The sequence below is a fragment of the Macrotis lagotis genome, chromosome X (assembly GCF_037893015.1).
Source record: "Macrotis lagotis isolate mMagLag1 chromosome X, bilby.v1.9.chrom.fasta, whole genome shotgun sequence".
Classification (NCBI taxonomy): domain Eukaryota; kingdom Metazoa; phylum Chordata; class Mammalia; order Peramelemorphia; family Peramelidae; genus Macrotis; species Macrotis lagotis.
Window position 1 is genome coordinate 354,522,557 of NC_133666.1, and position 25,626 is coordinate 354,548,182.

Sequence of the window (25,626 nt, forward strand, 5' to 3'; positions counted from 1 at the left end):
TGGAGTCAGGAGTACCTGGGTTCAAATCCGGTCTCAGACACTTAATAATTACCTAGCTGTGTGGCCTTGGGCATGCCAATTAACCCCATCTGCCTTGCAAAAACCTAAAAAAAAATTCACAGACTAAAGGAGGAGCACTATGGACAGGATGATTCATATACAAACTTATTAAGTGTAATTTGGGGAATAAAGCACCGAGAAAGCAGAAGGTAGAATATTGAAAGTATTCTTATACAAAGGAGAATTTGAACTGCAAATTGAAAGAATCCAGAGGAGACAGGGAATGAATGCAAGAACATTCTAGAAATAGAGGAAAGCCAATGAAAATGCCCAGAATCAGAAGATGGATTGTCTTCTAAGGAATGTCAAGAATGACAGTATTGTAAAATCACAGAGCAAAGGATGGAAAGTGAAGTGTAAGAAATTTAGTCAGCCTTTTGATAATGCACCTCCCCAAATTTAGCCACACTAGCCATTGGTCTATAAGCACACAGAGTCTATCAGCAAGCACATATTAAAAATCTTTTCCAGGTTAGTTGACTCAACACATTCACTCTGTTGACATGACCCTTGAGAACCAAGGCTACCTCCACACACCAAGGCATCAGGACAGTGGTTTTGGTCATTTAAGCAATTCCTGCAAGTTTGTATTTTCAACTTTTGACAATAGTGTTTTCAAGAGAATATATTGTTGTCAACAAAGTCTTGTCATTTTTATTTTTTCCCTGTTCTTCACATTTCATTTGTTTATAATTTAAACCTTTGAGAAGTCTTTTGTAAAAAGAAAAAAACTTTTGTAAAAAAATAAATGAACTTTGCACACTTTGGTTACTTGGGGATGGGGAATTCAATTCAAGCAAAATTTGTTGTAAGTACAAAGCACTGTACTTAGTGCTGGGGAGGAGGGCGGCAAAAGCAAAAATAATATGGTCAGCTGTGGAAATGTTACAAATAAACTGTAATAACTTTGGAGTTTGCTCTTATTTTAGATGATGTGCTCACTCCTTCCAACAATAATGATCAAAATTCATAAATGCCTATCCATCTCATGCAATTCATTCATATCAACCTCCACTGGGAGTTCACCCAATGTATTTGGGAGTCTTGTTGTAGATCTCTTGACATTATATGAATGCCAAAGGAGCACATAAGGTTTATTGATTGAGGTCACTCTTGCTATATGACAAATCTAGTTTTTTTGGGGTCAAATAGCTCCCTGATGGTATCATTTCCAATACCCCTTGTGGGTAATTTTTCATTGGCATATGGATAAGCATAATATAAAGTTGATGTGTGATCCATTAGAGGCAACTAGGGGCAGAATAGATCAAGTCATGAAGACCTGACTTCAAATCTGACCTCAAGACACTTATTGACTCTGTGACTCTGGGCAAGTCACTCATGATATCTGCTTCACATTCCTCATATGTAAAAGATAATAAGAGCATGTGCTCCAAAGGATTGGGATGCTTTTTCCCTTCCTCCTTCTCTTCCCTATGAGGCAAAAGTAGAAGCAGAAGGATGATGCCTTCTGATACTGAAAAGAATTACTTTGTATCTTCTTCATCATGGGCCTCTCCTATAATCAAAAAAGACTTTTTCATTTCTGCACAACCTTTCTAAATGCCAGTATTTTCTAATGATTCACAAAATATTTGTGAATACATATTCTTATTTGATATTAGAAATAATAACTTTTTCAAAATAGTTTTCAAGTGGAAAATTCTTTCTATTTGAAAAGTTGGTCTTAATTCTAAAGAGATGAAAATAAAACTATAATTTAAAAACTACCTTAAAATAAATACACATATAGTAATCATTTATATAAATTTAGTAACAATTTTCCTTCAAGTGAAATGTCAATAATTTTTCCAGCCCAAATTTTCATTGGTTAGGTTGGATAGCAGATTTTGCCACAAACCATGAAGCTAGGAAAATTTAATTGTGATTTATATGTTGCAAAAAAATGCAATTATCACCAAATCATGTGTTTGCATTCTAAATTGTATTATCTACTAAGATGGGCAGCTATTGGAGTTGTATAAATGGAAAGAGATGAAAGTATTGTAACTCTTTTGAGATAATCTAATTTCAGATAAATTTATATTTGTACTCCTTAATAATGAAATACACTACACTTGGTGTGTTTATGCATCTCAAGGTCATCTTTCTAATTTTAAAAGCTTTTATGCTTATTTTTGGTGTTTTCTTACTCCAAGCTCTTTGCAGTAGCAGTCCAGTAAGCAGGTACTGATTTTTATGTTCTAGAGCAGTTGCTTTAGACTCCCTTTGGCAGTCTAATGGAGCCTATAGACTCCTCAGAATAATAGGAATAATAGGAATTGCTAAATTTCCATTAGAAGTTAATGAGGGGGTGTGGCTAGGTGCCACAGTGGATGGAGCACTGGCCCTGGAGTCAGGAGTACCTGAGTTCAAATTCGACCTCAGACACTTAATAATTACCTAGCTGTGTGGCTTTGGGCAAGCCACTTAACCCCATTGCCTTGAAAAAATCTAAAAACAAAAAAGAAGTTAATGAGGGGCAGCTGGGTGGCTCAGTGGATAGAGCACTGGCCTGGAGTCAGAAGGACCTGAGTTCAAATGTGGCCTCAGACTCTTAATAATTGCCTAGTTGGTGACCTTGGGCAAGTAACTTAATCCCATTGCCTTAAATAATTTTTTTTAAAAGAAGTTAATGAAAATAAAAATCCTAATTTTTTCTTCATCCAAGATCACATACCTCCAGAAATTTCTCCATGGGTCAGCAAGCTCCAAATTAAACTCCCTTGTTCCACAAGGAGAAATGGATAAGACTATTCACTTTGGATAGTCATTCTATACTCAAACCTTTAAGATCTTCACTTCAGGAATATATCCAATACTTCTAGGTCAGAAGTCATGAAACTTTTCTTTCCTTGTCTTTGCATTGGAATGAGGGCAGTACCCACTAGAGATAGAAATATAGTTTGATCACATAAAAGTGGGACAATGTGGAAAGAGAGCTTGACTGAATATCTTGCCTTTCTTGATTACCTCATCACCGTGCAGATTGGCTCAACTTTTGATATTAAGATCTTCCTCATATTTTCCCTCAGTTCCCTCACCTTCCTCTACCCTCTGATTGGAGAACTGGAGGGCTTGGATGGTGGGGCAATCCATAAGTTCCTCTAAGATCTCTTCCTGTACTCAATAAATGAAGTTTGAATATATAAATTATCCTCTTAATGCATAGAATTATAATAATTAGATACTTAGATGCCTGTAGATCATTATTTTTAAGCATAATGGAATTTTCAGAAAACAATGAGTAAATAAGGCAATGTGAGAATACATCATTATTTTAAAAATCATATTCTAAGATGTCTCAATTTTTCCATTTAAAATAAAAAAAAATCAGAAAAACTAGGAGAAAAACAGTAATTTCCTGGAATTTTTCTGGGATGGTGAAGTTTAGCAATAATTTTTAGTCTCTGTTATTTCTCAGGCCTTTACATTTTTTCATTTGTAAAATGGACAAAGCTATGACTGTTCTCCCTAATTCACTGAACTGTTGGGATGATAGAAAGAGAAAATGCATGTGAAAGTCAATAGTCCTGCAGGTCCCTTGGAAAATTATTAAGCATCATAGTCATGTTACTTTTTAAAAAAACATATATCCTAGTAATTACTTTTATCTTTGCCTACAATTTTTCTGAAGGAAAAAATAAACTATAATATGACCTTTCATGTGTTTGAATTATGTTTGTAAACAGGAAATGCAATTAAGCAAAAATATTTACTTCAATGACCTTAAAAATCACCAACCAGTCTGCCACTAAAATTATGTTTTATTATCTGTTCTTCAGGGCTGTCATAGTTTTAATCATTCAGGGACTGAATTCTTTGAGAGATCTTTTCACTTACATTATTTTAGTCACTATTTCATATATATATATATATATATATATATATATATATATATATTTCTTTTGTTTCTTTTTTCTCTGCTTTATTTAGTCCATTTAAAAAATTTATGTATTTCTAAATTCTTCATTTTGTCATTTCTTATTGCATAATACTATTCCATGAGGTCTTTCCTCCAGCTATTTCTGAATTGATGAACAATGGATGAATGAATATTTATTAAGTTCTTAAAATGTTCCCAGAACTCTGCTGAAGTTGTGATACTCACTCTCAAGAGCTTACTTAATTTTTAAAATTATTTTAAAGTATTTTTTAAATTAATTACTTCATTTCTGCTACTTTGCAACTATTAAGAGTTCAATTATTACTTCCACATTACTTCAAATTAGCTAGGATTTCCTCAATACAGTGATGTTCTCCAACATCTTCATAAGATGCTGTGACCAAAAGCAATTGATTGCATGGTAGTTGATATTGCTGAGACAGATGTGACTTCAGATCTCTATTCAAAACTTTTCCAGAGTGATAAGATCTACTAAAACATGTACTTCACTACTTCTGTCCACATCATTATTTGGAATTACAATAGGCCTTTAGTGGTTGTTAAGTTATTATAAACATCATTCTTTTCATCACTACTATTATTAATTATATGATCCCATTTAGTCCTTTCAGACAAATAGCAATCCCTTAAAAATATTTTAAGCTGAAACCATTCTTCTACTCAGAGACTACAGAACCAGAAACCAGAGACTGAGTTTTTTGCTGTGGCCAGCAAAGTATTTCAGATTTACTGGCCAAAGTCCCCAGGTCTCACCTACTTTCTCTCCACCCCTATATGTATTGAGTTGTGATATTGAGAGACTGCTATGAATTCTGCCCCAGAGCTGCCAGAAGAATTCCAACTGCCAGGCACGAGAGCCAAGAGACCTATTACAGAGCTACTGAATTTGTAACAGAATGTTCCCCACCATCATATGATAGCATGATCTCATTCAGAATACGAATCCCTTTGCTGTATATGTTATAAATACTGGGAAAAAGGAAACTCATCTGAAGATGGAGCTGCTCTGTGTTCTCTGGATGTACTTATGTTATCCCCATCAATGCTCCAAGTATGTGGAAAGAACGTAGGAAGGAGAATCATTCCCTTGACGTGAGGTTTAGAAATCTAAATCCCACACGCAGTAAATATATTTCTTTCCTCAATGGCCCCGTTCAACATGTGCAGATCCCTAAAGGGCATTTTTAAGTGTTCTCTTTTTCAAGATGAATTGAGCACAGGCAGGCAAGTGAGAGGTTTCAGAAACTTAACAGCTGTTAAAATGTCAAAACTAAGAGTCTAGGCTTGCTGGGCTCTCCTGAGAGTGCCATGAGTTGTCTCACCTGCCTAAGAAAAACATAACATCAAATGCAATTCTCTTCAGCAAACAAAACTTGGAATTGGGGTACTGAAGGTCTTACAACAGTAGTTTCTGAATATGGGGTTGGTTTAAGATTTAGTTTTCATTTTGCCCAAGTACAAAGAGAGAGTAAACAACTTTCTTCTTATAAGAGTAATTAAATATGTATTGTGCATGCCCAAAGAGATAAGAGAAGAATATGCCAGACCATGGATCATGAATGACTAAATATTCTACAAAAAAGAATTTGCTTACTCTGTAATAATAATTTGAGACTTATGCTGTAAAATAGGAAAATTTTATAGGAAATAGTATAATTAAAGGAAGTCACCATTTCAAAAGTAGGAAAAGAATATTCCACAATAAGGCATCAGCAGATATAGGCCACCTTACTGAAACCTAGAGAATTAACTGATTGCAGAGATCATTAAAAGAAAAACACATCAGAAACAACGCAGGTCATTAAGTCTCAATTTTTATCCTAAAAAAGATCTACAAGAGTGTGCTAGACTATCTCATTTCCCCTCCAATAGAATTGAAGTTCCTTGGGAATAGAAATTATTTCATTGTTCCTCTTTATCTTCAATGCCTTAAATGTAATAACGCTTAATCTATTGTTTTAAATTATGGAATCACAGGATCACAATTCAACAAATGTATTGAGACATTTCCTAAATGACTTCATGGCTGCTATGTTAAATGGATTGTTTTTGTTATTGTTGCATAACTACCTTAAATGTCCCTCTTTTGCTGATTAAGCTAGGGTTTTAACTATGTAGCTTGAATTGCAAAAAGAACACTTTTGCTTCTTTTGAAAATTGTATTCTATTTTTCTTCATTATTTCTTATAGCTAGAAAATAATCATGAGTTAGTCAAAATGCTGTTCCCTCATGAGTGAATTCCTTTCTGACCTCAAGTCAAGAGGATGGGAGTATTTTTTTTTAGATTTTTTTTCAAGGCAATGGGGTTAAGTGGCTTGCCCAAGGCCACACAGATAGGTAATTATTAAGTGTCTGAGACCAGATTTGAACCCAGGTACTTCTGACTCCAAGGCCGGTGCTCTATTCACTGCGCCACCTAGCCGCCCTGAGGATAGGAGTTTGAATCTAGCCTCAGAAACCTTTCACTTGCTAGCTATGTGACCTTGGGCAAGTCACTTAACCCCAATTGCCTCACATCCAGGGCTATCTCCAGTTGTCCTGATTTATGTCTGACCACTGGACCCAGATATCTCTGAAGGAGAAAGTGAGGCTGTACCCCCTCATTCAAATCCAGTTCATGTGCCTGCCATGACATCATTCCCCCTGACATCATGGTCTTCAAGAATGAAGAAACAAAAAACCTTTCTCCTGGTTATTTGTAAAATTTGTTTCTTGGCATTGAAATTCTGAAATTTAACTATAATATAACTAGGAGTTTTTAAAAAATGGGTCTTTTTTTTAATGGAGATCTGTAGATTTAATCAATAAGTACTTGCAATCTGTATTCAAAATTTCTGGGCAATTTCCTTCTGTTATTCTCTGCAGTATGTTAGTCTAAGTTTTTTTTTTAATTTATGCTATTTTCCCATTACACTTAAATTTATCTTTGTTTTCTAATTTTAAAATCAGTCACTCTGGCTTATATAGCAATATATATTATTTCAAAAGTGTCTTTTGTTTTTGTTCTTTCAACTTTATTCCACTTTTATTTTTTTAATTAAGTATCATTTTCTTTAATGCCTCTACTAGTTTGGAGAAATTTTCCATTTTGTGTTCTAATTTACGGTTCTCCATTGTTTATACTTTGTGAAGTCTGATTTCTGTCTTAATCTCCATCCTAATATCTTTTAAAAGTGTTATTTCCTTTTTTTAATCATTCTGATGTTTCTTACTGTCATTTAATTATTTCTAAGGAATCTACAGATTCTCTTTTTCAAAATTGGAGGCCAAAGGTCATTCTTCTTCATATAATTCACTTATTCAAAGCTCTTTTAAACTTATTTTTCTTTCTATTTTTTGTGAATTTTACTGTTATTTTAACTGTTTGGGTACTAGACTTATACCCAGTTGTTCTCTCTTGGATTTATTTTTGCCTTTGATCTCTTTTTTTCCCTTGGATTCATATTAACTTATGCTGGCTCCTGTCTAAATTTCTTCTCCCCTCTCCCTTTCCCTACTATGCCATGCACCTCATCTCCTAAACAAGGACTTGAAGTTGAGTAACCTCAAGATTCTTGCCATGAGAAAGTCTGGCTCATTATAAATCCCATAGGGAGAGTACTGCCCCTATGGTTCCTAGTCCCCTTGTCCTTGGGCTCAGCTTCTTTCTAGAAAACTATGCCAAACTGCCTTTTCCACCTCTACAGACTCTTTCCCACCTCCTGTGAAGTACTGAGGATGGAGTTCAGTTTAAGTCTCTCAGTTGTGGGGAAACAGGACAGCAGCCATTTCAGTTGGCTCCTGAGAAATATGCCTGTGAGGTTTCTGTGCCTAGTATGAGGGGTGAAGAAAGGGTGGGAAGGATAAGTGAGAATGCATAGGTTTATAAAATCATAACTCTAGAGCTGAATGGACCCTGGGGCCTCATTTTGATAAGGAAACAAGTTCAAGAAGGTTAGGGTAAAGATTACGTTTGTGGTCTATCCACCCAGATCAGTAGTTTAGAATGAAGTTTAAGTTCCAATAAATATCAATGACCTGGGAGGTTGTTTTAAGAGATTTAAATTAGATATCCATGACTAGAGAAATATTAGACATGATTGAAAAGTTGAATTTGGGAAAGAAAAACATTTTCTCTCTCATGGACCCATTAATTTCAGGAAGAAAGAGACTTAAAGATAACTTAGTCAATTCTCCTTATTTAATATAAAGAAGCTAAGGTTCAAAGATAATGGTAAATCACTCCATTATCTCTGATAGGAAAAAACTCTTAGCTAGGGGCACAGTCAGACAAGATTAAAATGACTGAATCGCAACAAGATCCAAAGGCTTCCCCTTACAGAGGTAGAAGAGACAAGATTGAACCTGATACCAAATCCAATGCTCTTTACATTACACACTTCCTCTTTAACCATCAAACTTCTACTTGGAAAGAAGGCAACTCTTCTCAAAAGAATTCAGGTTCTAGCAAGTCTTAGAAATCCAGAAAAGTTTCACAGATAAACCTGGCAGTATCAATGATATTTGGCTGTAAACTATATACTTGTAGTACAAAAAAACCAGAAAAATATTTTTTAATTAAAAAAATAATTTTAATGTTATTCTTTTAAAAATCTCAAATAGGTATGTTAAAGTTCTTTGAAATCTATATGATGCTATAAATGTTAACTATTGTTAAATACTTATAATGCATCCTTGTTAGGGATTTAAAGTGAAGAGAGTTCTAGGTTCTTCTGATCCCATAAGTTTAGAAATTATTGATCAATCTATCAGTGATTTGACTGGGTCATGGAAGGATTTAAATTCCCAATTGGCCACTGATTCTAAAACTGAATTTTTATAATTGAAATGTTGGCGTGTTTATTTTTAAACCGAAGACTAGGTATATGTCTTTACTGGAACAAAATACAATTTCTTCTTTGAAAGATCTTATTTATTTTCTTTAAGGTAACAGTGACTTGGTATTTGCCTTCACTTATGAGGACATTGCATAGGCAAAGAATGACTGCTTTAATATAGAGGTTGGCTTCCTAAGATCCACCTTTAGAAACAGGAGAATTAATAGTTACAGAGCATACTTCCAAGATTACAGTCAATCCATATTCCTGCTCAGAAGTCTAAACCATTTTAATATCCATCAGGCTTGCATTCTTAGTAACATTTCCTCACTTATATATTATTTTTTTAAAATTCAGATTTACCTTCTTTACAGAATCAAAAATATTTTTCTTCGAGTATTTAGGAAAGCAGATTGTCATGATCATTAAGAATTATCTTTCCAACACCAACTTGCAATTTGCAAGTATATCTCAATTCAATAGAAACATTCTTGAATGATGCATGTGATTTTATTTTAATCAAATGAAGAATCCTATTTAAAGAACCCTAAGTTTAATTTGTTGTTACTAAATATTAAAAGCACTCAATTGATCCATTCATTGAATCTAAATCTTTGTACTTTAAAAAATAAAAAGTAATTTAGTAAATTGTTAATTATATCCTCATTATTCTTCCTTATATGCCTCTAAGAATTGATTTTTTTAGCAAAAATTTCCCTGTGAGCTACTTGTCCCATTTTCTTGAAAGAACTGAGTTAAGAAGTGAATAAGAAATTCCTTATTCTCTAATCCTTATCTTCCATTGACTATTATTTAAAATACAATCTGATTATGTTTATTCCTCTAGTATGCCACATTTCTCACATTCAATTCCTGCTTATTCAAAACTATAAATATATCTATATATACATATATAAAACTATATAAGCATATATACCTATGTAGCATTACCCAGACCAGCATCATTTAATAATAATTTAATTAATACTTTATAACTAAACCCTATTATAACATCACAAAACCCTTCTTTATATCATTTAACCAATTGTACCATTATGACATTATTTTATGTGATTAATGACCCCCTCATAACATTTTTTATTTCACATTATGTTCTTAAGTAACTATCTAATAATATCATTTCATTGGTAGCATTTCCATATCCATAAATTAACTATATTAATGAAACCACAGGTCAAATCCCTATCCCTTAATAACAATATTGTTCCTGTTTCAGTTGTGTCTACTCCTCACGTCCCCATTTAGAGTTTCTTTGATAAAGATGCTGGAGTGGTTTGCCAGCTCATTTTGCAGATGAGATATTCAGACAAGCAGGGTTAAATGACTTGCCCAGAGTCCCACAGCTACTATGGAATGAATCTTCCTGACTCCAGACCTAGCTCTTTATCCACTGTGTCACCTAATTGCCCAGTAACAATATTAGGTTGAGAATACTTATTATGGATTTTTTCAAAATAAAATTAATTCATTAGAGAGCATACTTTCATTAATGCATTTCAATCCCTTCCTGACATAATAGATGTCTTCATAAGCATTAGTACTTTTTTTAAAAATGCCCAGTAACCCAGCTTCTATGGATGGACCTTTCTGAACTCATCGGTCCTTAGATAATAATGTAGTATGTTATAAGGATGGATATAATGAGAAGAGCTCTGGCTATTACTTTTTTGTTTGTTCTGGATGCAATCAGGTCTTCCCCAGGGTTTCACATTTAGTAAGTGTCTGAGACCATATTTTAACTCAAGTCCTCCTGATTCTAGGACAAGTGCTCTATCCAGATGCCACTGAGCTTTGACTATTTGAAAGAGTTCATCTGGGTTAGATTTTTGCTTCTGTCACTTACTACCTGTATGACTTTGAACAAGTCACAACCTCTCTCAGCCTCAGGTTCTTCATATGTAAAATGAGGCAGTGGGATTCAGTGTCCTCTAAGGTTTATTTTCTCTGTAAATCTAGGAGCCACAATTCCAGGTGATACTCAAAGCTTTTTCAGTTTGGTAGGAATAGCTAGAGCTTCAGGTCTGCAAAATGTGGCTTTTGAGAAACCCTGGTCTCTTCCAAAATACACTGAAGCATTAATGTCGGACTTTTTTGAAAAGATTCTGAAATACCCCACTTTGACAGGTTGCTGGTTCTTTGGATGAGTGAAATTGTCTGATTATCTGCCTCAGGATGATAAAGCAGTGCATTAAGTGCCAAATGCATCAGCTGGAAAGAAAAATTACATCAATTGAAAAAAAGTAGATCTGTCATAAAATAACAAGCAAACATTCAACTGAAATGTTTAAGGTGAGATTTCTCTGTATTATCTCAGCTGCCTCCTTTTAAAGATGAACTCAATGGTAATTGTCAGCATACTGGGGGAAGGACATATAATGGGAGATCATTGTTGTTGCTTATCCAGTCATGTGTGAATCTTTGTGACTTGGACCATACAATACCATCCTTTGGATTTTCTTGCAAAGATACTGGAGTGATTTGCCATTTCCTTCTCCAGCTCATTTTACAGATGAGGAAATTGAGGCAAACACAGTTAAGTGACTTGCCCAGGGTCACACAGAGTCTTTTTGACTCCAAGCCCAGCACTCTAACAAATGAGCTGCTTAGATGCCTACAAGGAAACTATTAGTTACCTTTTTACCTTTTAATTTTGTTACCTTTTGATTATTATTATTATCTTTTATTTTTTTTTCATCTGGAGCAGTTCCCCATCACCTCCTTATAACAAAGAAAAACATTTAAGCAAAACAGATGACAATGATATCTGACAGGATGACTATATTCCATATCTATAGTACCTCATCTCTCTAGAGAGAGGTAAGAGGCATTTCACAACCAGTTTTCTAGGACTAAGATTGATCATTAAATATTTGAATTCAACTAAATTTTAATGTTACATTAATTTCATGTTATCCTTCCAGATCTTCTTTCTCAGGCTTCAGACTTGTTGACTTCCCCAGAGCATTTAATGTTCCTGATCACTATCTCCTCTGGATTCTCTTTCCTCCCTGAGTTGTCTCTGCTTTGGTCCCACCTGATTTTCCTCCCACTGTTTGACTCTCCTGCTTAATCTCCTTATCAGATCATCATCCCTGTTTTGAAGCCTCTGCATGGGGCACTCTAGTCTCTGGCCTTTCTCTTTAGTATTGTCCAGGATCTCTCATAAACATTTCCATGCAGATGACTCCCAGATTTATGTATGCAGCTCAAATCCCTTTCCTGAGCTCCATGTTCAAATAATCAGCCTCTTATTGGACATTTCCAATTATAAACATTTTATACTCAAATGTCTAAAACTGAATTTGTTTTCTTTTTCAGAAACACCTTTTCCTCTTACCTAAGGCATTTTAAACTAACCTTCAGTTGTTCCCTATCTTTTGTCTATTTCCCTACTACCTACAAAATGACAATGTCTCCATCAGTCCTCTATCTCTCTTTCTTTTGAGGGCTAAATCTCTTGAGACCAATCAGTGCCTCCATTTCTTTTTCTTCTCATTCTCTTCTTAACTTTTTACAATCTGTGTTCCAACTTCATCTTTTAATGGAAATTGTTCTCTCCAAAGTAACTAATCTCTTAATTGCCAAATGTAATCATTGTTTTTCTTTCTTCCTTCTTGACCTTTCTACAATGTTATTGATCATTCTTTTCTTGGCAATCTCTTTCCTCTAAATTTTCATGACTACTCTCTCCTGATTCTCCTCTACCTGTCTACCACACTTTCTCTGAATCTCTTGCTGGATTTTCATCTAAGTGATGCCTACTAATAGTAGAGGTCTCTCAGGGATCTTTCCTGGGCCCTTTTCTCTTTACACTGTTGTCTGTTTTGCTTGGTGATCTTATTAGCTCCCATGATTTCAAGTATTAATTCTATGCAAAGAACTCTTACATCTACTTGTCCAATCCTAATTTCTCTCCTGATCTCCAGTCCAACATCTCCAACTACCTATTGGACCACTTGAACTGGATGTCTCATAGCCATCATAAACTCAAACTGTCCAAAACTCATTATCTCCTTCCCCTCAATATTCTTCTTTCTACTTCAATTCAATAGGTCCAAAAACTCATTATCTTCTTCCCACCAATACCCTCCACTCTTCTAAACTTCTCCATTACTACCTTAGATACCACTTTCCATCCAGGCACCTAGGATTGCAACCTTAATATCATTCTTGATCAACCCCAATATCCAATCAGTGGTTAAGTAGCATCATTTCTATCTTGTTAATATTTTCCTGTATATACTCTTCTCTAACATAGATATAACCTTATACCTGGACTATGACAATAACTTATGATTGATCTCCTTGCCTCAAGTCTCTCCCTACTCCAGCTGTCAAACAGATCTTCCTAAATCAAAGACCAAAATAATCCATTTTTGATTAAAATGTTGTCTTTTATTACTCAAGACCCTGACTTTATAGCAGATATCAAATGGTTTTCATGCATTACACATACACATTCTAATAGAAATATAATTCTCTTTAATGCAATTAATTCCTTTTAAACAGCAAGAGAATTACCTAATCTGTGTATCATCCTTGGCAAAGGTCCAATCTTAAAAGTGATTTTAGCTTGTTGCAGCTAAAAGTTGATCTGTTTCCCTGTTCCTTGTACATGAAATTTTAATATCAGTTGACCCAATATATAAATAAACCTACTGTGAAAAAAATGATTTTTATAAAAATAATGATGATGGCTGGCATTTATATTGGAACTTTGTAGTCTACAAACTGTTTTTGTAAATGAATCCACATAGTCCTCCCTATAACCTTTGAGGGATGCATGGCAGCAGTTATTATTTCTATTTTACAGATAAGAAGTCAGTCTCAGAGAAAGCCAATATCTTACACAACAACCACAGGTGAAAGAGCAGAATTTCAACTCCAGACTTCAATCTAGTGTTCTGTCCCTGATATCATAACTGCATTCTTAATCTGTAGCACTCTTCCATTATACATTAGTGACATTTAAAAAATAGGTATCTTGTGAAATGATCAGTCAACATTTATTTATTAAACATTTACTGTATGCTAGATGTCATGATAAGTGGTGGGAATACAAAGAAAAGTCAAAATGAATGTGCTTATATTTTATTTTTCATTATTATCATACATTTTATATGAATCAACCTAAGATTCTGAGTAAAGTTATGTTGATTCATTCTATGTGATTCCATTTATTTAAACCTTTTAGCTTGTCTAACATTTGGACCAATGGATTAATACTTAAAATAAGAGATCCCCAAGTCTCAGCTACCCCTCCCATCTGATGGTTGTTTTGTATTCCTTTTCAGATTCCGACCTGAGCATGCGCACGCTCAGCACCCCCAGCCCAGCCCTAATCTGTCCACCGAACTTGCATGGGTTTCAGAATGGAAGAGGTTCATCCACCTCATCTTCCTCCGTCACAGGGGAGACAGTGGCCATGGTCCACTCCCCACCCCCAACCCGCCTCACCCATCCTCTCATCCGACTAGCCTCTAAGCAGCAAAAAGAGCAGGCTCACATCGACCGCCTTCCAGACCACTCTATGATCCAGATATTCTCCTTCTTGCCCACCAACCAGCTGTGCCGCTGTGCCCGTGTGTGCCGTAGATGGTACAACCTTGCTTGGGACCCCCGGCTCTGGAGGACTATTCGTTTGACTGGTGAGACCATCAATGTGGACCGGGCCCTCAAAGTATTAACCCGAAGACTTTGTCAAGACACACCTAATGTCTGTCTCATGTTGGAGACGGTGACTGTTAGTGGCTGCAGGCGGCTCACAGACAGAGGACTTTATACCATTGCCCAGTGTTGCCCAGAGCTGAGGCGACTTGAGGTTTCGGGTTGTTACAACATCTCCAATGAAGCTGTTTTTGACGTGGTGTCCCTCTGTCCCAACCTGGAGCACCTGGATGTGTCAGGTAACTGAAAATAGCACTAACATTTCATTGATGCTCTAAGAGGTCTCAAAATTCTTTCCTCAAAATACAGGAAAAGAATATTCTCCAGATACTTCAGTCACCCTGGGGTTGCAGAAAAGAAAGGTGGACAGAGAATGAGGCTTACTTTCTAAGAGAGTCAACCTAAATTGTAGCAGTGGAATATAGAATGGAACATCTCTGAGGATATGATACCTCATTCAGATTTGTTTTTAGGTTTTTGCAAGGCAAACAGGGTTAAGTGGCTTGCCCAAGGCCACACGGCTAGGTAATTATTAAGTGTCTGAGGCCGGATTTGAACCCAGGTACTCCTGACTCCAGGGTCGGTGCTCTATCCACTGTGCCACCTGGCCGCCCCTACCTAAAACTATTTTAAAAGAAGTGGGGAGGGGGAACTTATTATGGGAAAATAAGTAATAAAAGTAAATTATAATCTCTTCCTTAAGAAATTGACATTTAGTGAAAAGGGAAATGTGTCGTTATGAATCAATCAACCAAGAACCATTTTGAGAGTACTTTCTATAAGTCAGTGGGGGAATATAGATACAAAGTTTAAAAAAAATGAGGTATCTTACGGGGGCAACTACGTGGCGCAGTGGATAGAGCACCGGCCCTGGAGTCAGGAGTACCTGGGTTCAAATCCGGCCTCAGACACTTAATAATTACCTAGCCGTGTGGCCTTGGGCAAGCCACTTAACCTCCTTGCCTTGCAAAAACTAAAAAAAAAAATAGTTTTAGGTAGGGTAGACAGAAACTCACTGATAACTACCAAGGACTATTATTTTTAATAACAAAACTTTGCTTTTTATTTCATGGCAATTAAACCATACTACCTGACCAAATATTCTCAGAGAACATATTTCCTATAATGTGTTATTTTCCACTAAAGTGTGAAAAGCAATATGGTTAAAATGAGCATATTCAGTCTCTTAGGACAGAACATTAAGGGTGACTGAAAATTCGAGTTATTCAGAAGTAGGTCTGGATATTTTTATTTGAATTTTATATGCAAAATGTTATTTAGTAACAAAGACATTTATATCAATGAATGTTTGGCTAGACAGTAGAGAAAGTATTACAATTAGAGACACTGTCCAGACAATTTCTCAAAGACTCTGGAGTTTTAATGGGGCTTTGCAAGACTGTGAAGATAATGTGTATTAAGATAGGTGAGAAAATTGGAAGGAAGGAAGTTTGGTTGGAAGGGGATAAACAATCAGAAACAAGGCAAATGAAAAAGGCATGGTTTTTAGCAGAAACATCCAACACTAGGTGAGAATTAGCTAAATCTGAAGAAGTGTTCTTAAAAATAATCTTCTTATATATAAGTAGAACTTGAAACAGTTTAAGTTATGAAACAGGATCCATTGTTGTTCAACAATTAGAGCTAAGCTAAAATGAGTTGCCTTCCAAAAAAGAAAAGTGAATTCCACATCACTGAGGTTTTTAAGTACATACATTTTATTTATTTTTTTAATTTATTTTTTATTCTCATTTTGTACAAATTTTTTTTACATTAATAAAAATATTCTTGTTTACAAGTAAACAAAATACCCCCTCCTCCCCCATGAATATAGATAGACTTGCTTGTGCGAAAAAAGTAAAGGGGAGAGAAAAAAAATTAAAATAAAAAAAATAATAGTAATAATTGTAGGTATGGCCAGGTGGCGCAATGGATGAAGCACCAGCCCTGGAGCCACGAGTACCTGAGTCCATATCCAGCCTCGTAAACGCAACAATCACCCAGCAGTGTGACATGCAAACCACCCTATCCCCACTGCCCTGCAAAAATCAAAAAAAGAAAGAAAAAAAAGACCCAAAATAAAATAAAATAGTAATAATAGTAGGGGTGGCTGGGTGGCAGACAGAGCATTGGCCCTTCAGCCAGGAGCACCTGGGTCCAAATCCGGCCCCAGACACCCAAAGATCACCCTGCTATGTGGCCCCAGGCAGGCCATCCAGCCCCACTTGCCCTGCACCCTCCCCCAAAGAATAATAACAAAAAATGTGCTTGAGTCTTTGTTCCAACACCAACAACTCTGTCATGGGTGGATCTCATTCTTTATGATAAGTCCAACACAAAAGTTATTTCCATACTTTTCCAACATTGCCATTGCTGATCGCAACTCCCTCCTTTCTTGTTTCTCCACTACCATGTACTCTTATTTTCTCTCTCCTTTCACTCTGACTCTTCTGTAGGGTTGCTGAGTGGCGCAGCAGACAGATCCCTGGTCCTGGGGCCAAGAAGCCCTGAGCCCCCAAACCACCCCTTAGGCCCAGAATCCACCTGGCCCTATGGTCCTGGGCAGGCCATCCAATCCCAGCCCCTTGCAAGAAGTAAAAAAGAAAATGTGTTATATCTGACCACTCTCCCCCCATGGTCCATCCTCTCCTCCTTTATTCACATCCCCACCCCTTCCCCCTGCTCCCTGCTCCTTCTTACTCCAGATGTCTATACCTCATTGAGCATATATGCTGTTTCCTCTCCTAGCCATCTCTGATGAGAGCAAAGTTTCCCTCATTCCCCCTTGCCTCCCCCTTCCATATCATTGAAATAGCTCATTGTAATAAAAAAAATCTTATTATGTGAAATATCTTGGACTATTCCCCCTCTCCTTTTTCTTTCTCCCATTCCATTTCCCTTTTTTCTATTGACTCCATTTTTACACCATATTTTATCTTCGAATTCAGCTTTCTCCTGTGCTTCAACTATAAAAGCTCTCTCTACCTGCTCTATTAACTGAGAAGATTCATATGAGTATTATCAGTGTCATTTTTCTATGCAGGAATACATGCACTTCATCCTCATTAAGTCCCTCATATTTCCCCCCTCTCCTCCAATCTCCATGCTTCACCTGAGTCCTGTATCTGAACATCAAACCTTCTGTTCAGCTCTGGCCATTGCAAAAGGAACATTTGAAATTCCCCTGGTTCATTGAAAGTCCATCTTTTTCCCTGGAAGAGGACATTCAGCCTTGCTGGGTAGTTCATTCTTGGCTGCATTCTAAGCTCTTTTGCCTTCTAGTATATTGTATTCCAAGCCCTACGAGCTTCCAGTGTAGCTGCTGCTAAGTCCTATGCGATCCTGACTGCAGCTCCATGATATTTGAACTGTGTCCTTCTGGCTGCTTGTAATATTTTCTCTTTGACTTGGGAGTTCTGGAACTTGGCTATAATATTCCTAGGGGTTGGTTTTTTGGGATCTCTTTCTCTGGGGGATCGGTGGATTCTCTCCATTTCTATTTTGCCCTCTGCTTCTAGAATATCAGGGCAATTTTCCTGTAGTAATTCTTTGAAAATGATGTCAAGGCTCTCTTCCTGATCATGACTTTCAGGTATTCCAATAATTTTTAAATTATCTTTCCTAAGTCTGTTTTCCATATCAGTTGTTTTTTTTTCAATGAGATATTTCACATTTTCTTCTAATTTTTCATTTTTTTGGTTTTGAAGTATTGATTCCTGATTTCTGTTAAATTCATCAATCTCCCTGAATTCTATTCTTTGTCTGAAGGATTTGTTCTCCTCAGAGTTTTCTTATCTCTTTTTCCATCTGGCCAATTTTGCTTTTTAAAGCATTCTTCTCCTCATTAACTTTTTGAACTGTTTTATCCATTTGACCTAAGCTGGTTTTTAGCATGCTATTTTCTTCAGCATTTTTTTTGGATTTCCTTGACTAAGCTGCTGACTTCATTTTCATGTTTTTCCTGCATCTCTCTCCTTTCTTTTCCCAGTTTTTCTTCCAACTCCCTCATTTGATTTTCAAAGTCTTTTTTGAGCTCTGTCATAGCCTGAGCCCAATTTCTGTTTTTCTTGGAGTCTTTAGATGCAGGAGCTTGTGCTTCCTCATCTTCAGACTGATAATTTTGATCCTTCTTGGGCTCATTTGCAAAATATTTCTCAATAGTCTTCCTTTTGTTTCTTTGCTTGCTCATTTTCCCGGCCTGGGCCTGGTTTGGGGTGCTTCCTGAGCTTTTGGGACACTCCCACAAGGGTCTCAGTGTGTGAGGCTCTGTCCTCCCTCCTGGTCTGTGAATGACCATAAGCACCTCCCTCTGCCCTGGGCGAGGTGGGGGGACCCTGCTGTTCTATGGGGGGGCCTAGACTGTGATCAGGATCTGAATGTGGTCAGAGCCCCAGAGTCCTGTTCCAGAGGCAGAGGACAGAGCTCAGCAGTCTCTCTCTCTCTTCACTCCCTTCCCTCAGCATAATGGGCTCATGTCCTGGGGGCTCCTGCTTACTGGCTCTGCCTGCTTCTGTTTCCTGGATCAGGGCTGGGGAAAGACCATGCTGCCTGCTGTGTGCCCTGAGGGCTGGGCTCCTCGTGCTCACTCTGGTAGAGGTCCCCCACTGTTCCCCCACTTTGTGCCGGTGCTCCCTGGGGTGCAGCTCAGGAGATTCCCCCGCTGCTGTGAGTCGAGACTCCCAGTGCCCTGGGGCTGCCTCCGGGAAGCTGAAGTTCTTTCGCTCTGACAGGCCATCCCTCTGGCGGGCTGCCAGTCTGACGGGGAGCAAAGCCTTTCTGCTCTTTTCCAGGTTACCTTGAGTAGGAGAACTGCCTCACTGGGTCCCTTTGTGGGTTCTGTCTCTCGAAAGTTTAGTTAGAGTTCTTAGCTGATGAATTTTATCAGAGAGCTCCTTAGACTGGATCCCTTCTAGTCGCCATCTTGGCTCTGCCCCAAGTACATATATTTTAGAGATGCTATTTATAGATCAGAAGATCATAGAATTATAGACTTAAAGTTGGAGAGGACCATAGAGTCAACTAATTCAAATCCCCTTATTTACAGTTGAGGAACTGTGGTTTAAAGAAATCAGTTGACTTACCCAGGTTCACACACCTAATAATGTATCAAAGGTACAATTCAGATCTTTATACCAACAAGATCGACTCTCTATTCAGTGTGCTATCTTTACTGAAAATCCTTATATTTGAGAAAGAGTTAAACTAAGATCCTTCAAATTCTGATTTTCTATACATAGAAACCACTAGGCCACTAGGTGGAATGGTAGGTAGAGCCCTGGACCTGGAGTCAAGAAGATCTGAGTTTAGATTCAACCTCAGACACCTACTAAGTATGTGATTCTGAGCAAATAATTCCATTAATCTCTGTTTGCCTTTCTTCATCTGTAAAATGGAAATAATGATTGCACTGCTCTCCCAGGATTTTTATGAGGAGCAAATAGGTTAAATTTTTAAAGATCTTTGGATAGCTTAAAGTCAATGCTAATCATTATTGTTGTTACTTCTTTTACTAGTAATAGTAATTCCAGAATTGTGAAAATCAAATGAGATAACATTCTAAAGTGTTTTGCAAAACTTAATCTTAAATAAGTGCTAACTTCATTTACTGTTATTGTTACTACTGCTACCATGCTGTCTCTAGTACTGTAAATAGTGTGTATCATTTATTTCATTCATACTCTATTTTTCACGACCCCATTTTATTTGGCAAAGGTACTAGAGTGATTTGCCGATTCTTTCTCCAGTTTATTTTACAGATGAGGAAACTGAAACAAATAGGTTTTGAGTGACCTGTCCAATAGTGTCTGAGATAGGATTTGAACTTGTTTTCCTGACTTCAGGCCCCAGGGCCTGTATTACCTAGTTGTCGTAGTAGTGGTGGTGGTGGTGGTGGTGGAGGTGGTGGTAGTAGTAGTGGTAGTGGTAGTAGTAGTAATAGTGGTGGTAGTGGTGGTAGTGGTAGTAGTAGTGGTGGTAGTAGCAGTGGTAGTAGTAGTGATGGTGGTGGTCGTGGTGGTGGTGGTAGTAGTAGTAGTAGTAGTAGTAGTAGTAGTAGTAGTAGTAGTAGTAAAAGCAGCCATGGTAGAGGTAGTGGTAGAGGTAGAGGTAATAATACTAGACCCAGGATATGTGTCTGGAACTGTATAAATAGGTAAGCACTGTATTAAGGTTAGTTACTACCCTACTACTACTGCCTACCATTATTACTACTACACTATTACTACAGCAACTACTACAACTATTGTTTCTGCTAGACAGTTCCACAGTTATTTACATAGACTTGCAAAGGGCATGAATTGAGGGTTTTGATAAACCTGAGGCTCTTTGTCCTTGACCCTTCCTTTGAGAGAAAAGAAATAGTCACTTGTGCTTATTACTAAAGGAAAGGGCAATGGCCAATAATATTCTGAGGCACCGGATGGAGTTCATAGTCTTGGCATTAATGTATATTCATTATTTCTCTTCCCTTCACCCTTGCCTCACTATTAGCAGTTCATCACTCTAGCATAGCACTTTCTCCCTTCCAATCTAAAATGAAGAATATCAATAAATCTATAAGAAAAGACTTAAATATCACCAGCCATGTAAATTTTACATCTTTTGATAATTAAGAACTCCAATTCCGGAGTAGAGGACCCATTCAGTGAATCTAAAGAGTTTATTTCAAATAAATAGGAAGGTCCAGCTGTGCTGATTCATTTCAAAGTCTATCTGGAGATCAAGATTAAAGTCCAAAAGACCCCCAGAGCAACAGAGTCTGATCCCTTAGGATTAATTCAGTCTTTTCTTTATCTAATTTACATCCTAAGAATGGGATGAATGGTTGAGAGGCTGATATTAACAAGATAGATTAAGGATTTTATTGTCATTGAAAAATATGGAGGAGGCCTTGGAGGGATTTGAGGGAGAGAATAAAGACAAAATCCATTTCAATAGGTAAATAAACTTAACCAGGGATTTGCTAGTGCCACTGACTACTGCCACTAACAATATCTGGAGCAATATCTGACTGCTTCAGTTTTCTTTTGCCTTAGAAATAATGCATCTGCATTTTTAACCTATAATAATGATAGGTCATTCTTTTACTCAGATTCTTTCACTGATTCTTGAGCATCTAGTTACTCTCCTGGCTCATCTGGCTTTCTGGCAGGACTACATCAACTGCATTTTTGTCTGAGTACTGAATGTTCAGTTAGTCATTATTGGGAAGAAGCCATTGGCATTGACAGAAAAACAACATAAATACCTGTGAAGGTTTCTCTGAGAAGCTCTGGAAGAAGAAAAGCTCTGGAAATAGAAAGATGATGCAGTGGAATGAATATTATGCTATAGAGGACCTGAGTTTTAGTTCCAATTCTACTGCTATAAACTGTAATCTTGGATAAAGTCATTTAACTTATCTGGGCTTTTTTCTTCATCTGGTGGAGGGTTAAAATATTGCCTCTGGGTCCCTTTCAGTTTGAAAGTTCCACGATTCTCCATGCTATTCTCCCTACAGCTTTTATATGTATATGTGCGTAGATTTATATATATATATGTATATATATATATATATATATATGTATGTGTGTATGATTATGTGATAGGTGGTTCATATATTAGATAGCTAGTTCATCATATGTATATTTATATATGCATATGTGTAAATATACTGTGTATTTTATTCTATGTGTACATCTATATATACATGAGAAAACATACATATGTGTGATATATATGTGTGTATATATACATATATATACATATATATGTGTGTGTGTGTATATATATATATATATATATATATATATATATATATATATTCATCCTGGAAGTCCTATTTCTGCTTAGAGATGCTTTGAATCTAGCCTTCAGAGCAGAAAAATTGAAGATGCATAAGAAAGGGGAAGAAGTTAAAATTCTGGCACAGAATACCAATCCTGGTTGTGGTGGGAAAAGCACATTCCTGGCTCTTCTGGGTTGGCTGGCTAATTATTTTTTGGCAGTTTTGTCACCAGACGCTTAAACCATTATCTGGCAGCTTCCTCAAAACCTCCAAAGGCTGCTGCTGGTCACTTCACTTCATATTTTGTTAGTTCTGGGAGAATCTGGAAACTCAATAAAAGTATAACAGAGAGGAAGAGAAAAATCAAAGAAGCTTCTCTAGCCTACAAGTACTTTGGGAGTTTGGGGCCAGTGTTCGGCAAAGGTGGCCCTTTTGTGATTAGTCATCTTATTTGAGTTCACTCAATCTTCCTCCCTATCATAACTATTATTCTCCTTGAGGTGGAAAAATATTTATTAATAAGATCAATCAGTTAATAAACAGATATTAAGCACCTACTATGAGACCAATATTGTGCTAAATCATGGAGATGCAAAAAAAGGCAAAAAAAAAGATAGTCCCTACCCTCATGGAGCTTATGCCTAATGGGGGAGACAACCCACAAATAATATATAAAGCAAAGGTACATACAGGATAAAAAAGGAAATAATTACAGGAAATAACTAGATAATGGATAGATTATATTTGACCTATTTTTAAAGACATATCTTGAAAATTCCAAGTAAAACTACCATAACTAAATAGTGGGGCAAGGGGCAGCTAGGTGGTACAGTGGATAGAGTCAGGAGGACCTGAGTTCAAATATTACCTCAGAGACTTAATAATAAACTAGCTGTGTGACCTTGGGCAAGTCACTTAACCCCACTGTCTTGCAAAAATAAAAAAAGGTTGAGGCATCTGGGTGGCATAGAAGAAAGAATACTGGAAGACCGGAATTCAAATCTAGTATTAAACACTTACTAGCTAATTGACCCTGAGAAAGTCACTTAACTGTCCCCAGACTCAGTTTCCTCATCTGTAAAATGAGATTAATAATAGTAAAAATATATATACATATATATATATATATATATGTATATATATTCATCCTGGAAGTCCTATTTCTGCTTAGAGATGCTTTGAATCTAGCCTTCAGAGCAGAAAAATTGAAGATGCATAAGAAAGGGGAAGAAGTTAAAATTCTGGCACAGAATACCAATCCTGGTTGTGGAGAACACAGACACCTACTAAGTATGTGATTCTGAGCAAATAATTCCATTAATCTCTGTTTGCCTTTCTTCATCTGTAAAATGGAAATAATGATTGCACTGCTCTCCCAGGATTTCTATGAGGAGCAAATAGGTTAAATTTTTAAAGATCTTTGGATACCTTAAAGTCAATGCTAATCATTATTGTTGTTACTGCTATTACTAGTAATAGTAATTCCAGAATTGTGAAAATCAAATGAGATAACATTCTAAAGTGTTTTGCAAAACTTAGTCTTAAGTCTTAACAGGATGATTTTAAGAATCAAATAATAAAATATGAGTAAAGTGCTTTGCAAATCTTGAAGTGTTCTAAAAATCCTAGCTACATGAGGAGTCAAGTCCTCACTAGTATGGATACTTCTTCCTCTTAGATAAACTATAATCCCTCTTTATCTTTTTAAATTGAAGTTCTAGGAGTAAGGGGAAAGTCACCTGGTGGTTGACCCTTTCTTGCTGAACCTCCTTAAACTTAATTGAACCTCACAGTCTGGTCTTGACCATCTTGAGACCTCTCCACTTAGTAGGACTGCCCAAGGTTTCATTTTGTCCATATAACCTTAGAAAACAAAGGTACAGTACTATGCCTAGATTAGGAATAATAACAATGATGATGATGATGATGATGAAGAAAGCATTTATCTATCACCTACAATGTTCCTAGTACTATGCTAAGAGGTTTACAAGTATTACTTCATTTAATCCTTACAACAACTCAGGGAGTTAGGTATTGTTATTTTCTCCATTTTACAGTTTAGGAAAATGAGGTAAACAAAAGTTAAGTGACCTGCTCAAAGTCACCCAGCTAGTAAATGTCTGAACCAAGATTTAAATTTGGGTCTTCCTAACTCTAGGTCTAGAACTCTATCTACTGCACCAACAGACACCGCTAAATAAGATAAAGCAGGACATTTGCTGTTTAATAGACATCATTAATAGTTCTAAGAGGAAGTTTGGTCTCAAAATCGGGAGGAACTGAGTTCAAATCTCACCTGTGATACAAATTGGCTGTTGGACCCTAAAACTACAATTCCTAGCATAGTATTTGGGACATAATCAGTGCAAAATAAATATTTGTTGCTTGCTTGCTTGATTGATTGGTTGGACAGATCACTTAAATAAGAGGCAAAGCACATTGCTGCCCTGGATTGGTAAAGGAATTTTCCTCACTGGCTGTTCACTATTTTAATGAAATCTCAATTGCAGCCAAAAAAAATTAGTTTTAGTAATAACTATTCAATGTTGGTTAACAGTATATCTAATTCCTCCAGTAAGATGATCTTCATATGCAAAAAAAATTGTTAAGAGCTATCAGATTCAGTAAAGGCTCAGACCAAGCCTGCCTGGGAAGACAAAGAGCTTAATCCTTTAGAGTCTCAACTTCTTCATCTATAAAATGGTAATGGTACAGACCTCCTCTGATTGTTGTGACAATAGAGTGAAATAATGCAAGTAAAGTGATTTGTAAATCATAAGGTTGTATAGATATGACAGCTAATATTATTTTATCTACATCTGTGGTTTCATTCATGTGGGGAACTCCTAGGATGCAAATGGAAAAATGGTCTGACTCCTAGTCTCATAGGACACTGAAAAGTAGGCCAGAGCGTGAACCCTTCCCATCCCGATTCTAGGAATAACAGTTAACATTTATATAACATTTAAAGGTTTGCTCTTCTGTTCTCCATTTTATAGATGCAGACATTAGTGACCTGTCTGGAGTCATAGAGGTAGTAAGTGTGTCTGAGGCCAGTTTTGACTAAAGGGCTTCCTAACTCCAGCTCCAGGGCTCTAGCCACTATACCACCTCTGTCATAAACTTTCCCCCATTGCACAAGCTGCCTCTCACATTATTATCATTTTCTTGGTTAATTCAAGCAAGTTTTACTTAGATTTGATATATACTCTGCTAGTCTCAAGTCACAGCATTACAGTCTTATTCAGGAAATTGGATCTCTAAAAACCAAAACTAGAAAACAACCCCATTGGTGAAAAATTCAGGAAGGCATTCCTAATAATTGAGGTAGCAAGTAGTGCAGTGGGTAGAGTGCCAGGCCTAGAGTCAGAATGACTTAAATTCAAAT

General features: G+C 36.6%; 1 protein-coding gene across 3 annotated transcripts in view; it reads left to right on the forward strand.

Annotated features, from left to right (window-relative positions):
* Positions 1 to 25,626, forward strand: part of FBXL7 (F-box and leucine rich repeat protein 7) — a 555,926-nt gene that overhangs the window by 521,322 nt on the left and 8,978 nt on the right. For 2 of the 3 annotated variants that reach the window (XM_074200904.1, XM_074200905.1), the window contains one exon: positions 14,101 to 14,712. In XM_074200904.1, coding sequence (XP_074057005.1) covers positions 14,101 to 14,712 — 612 coding nt within the window. Of the gene's footprint in view, positions 1 to 10,765; positions 11,096 to 14,100; positions 14,713 to 25,626 lie in introns of those variants that run through there. The other variant, XM_074200906.1, reaches the window with a different exon arrangement.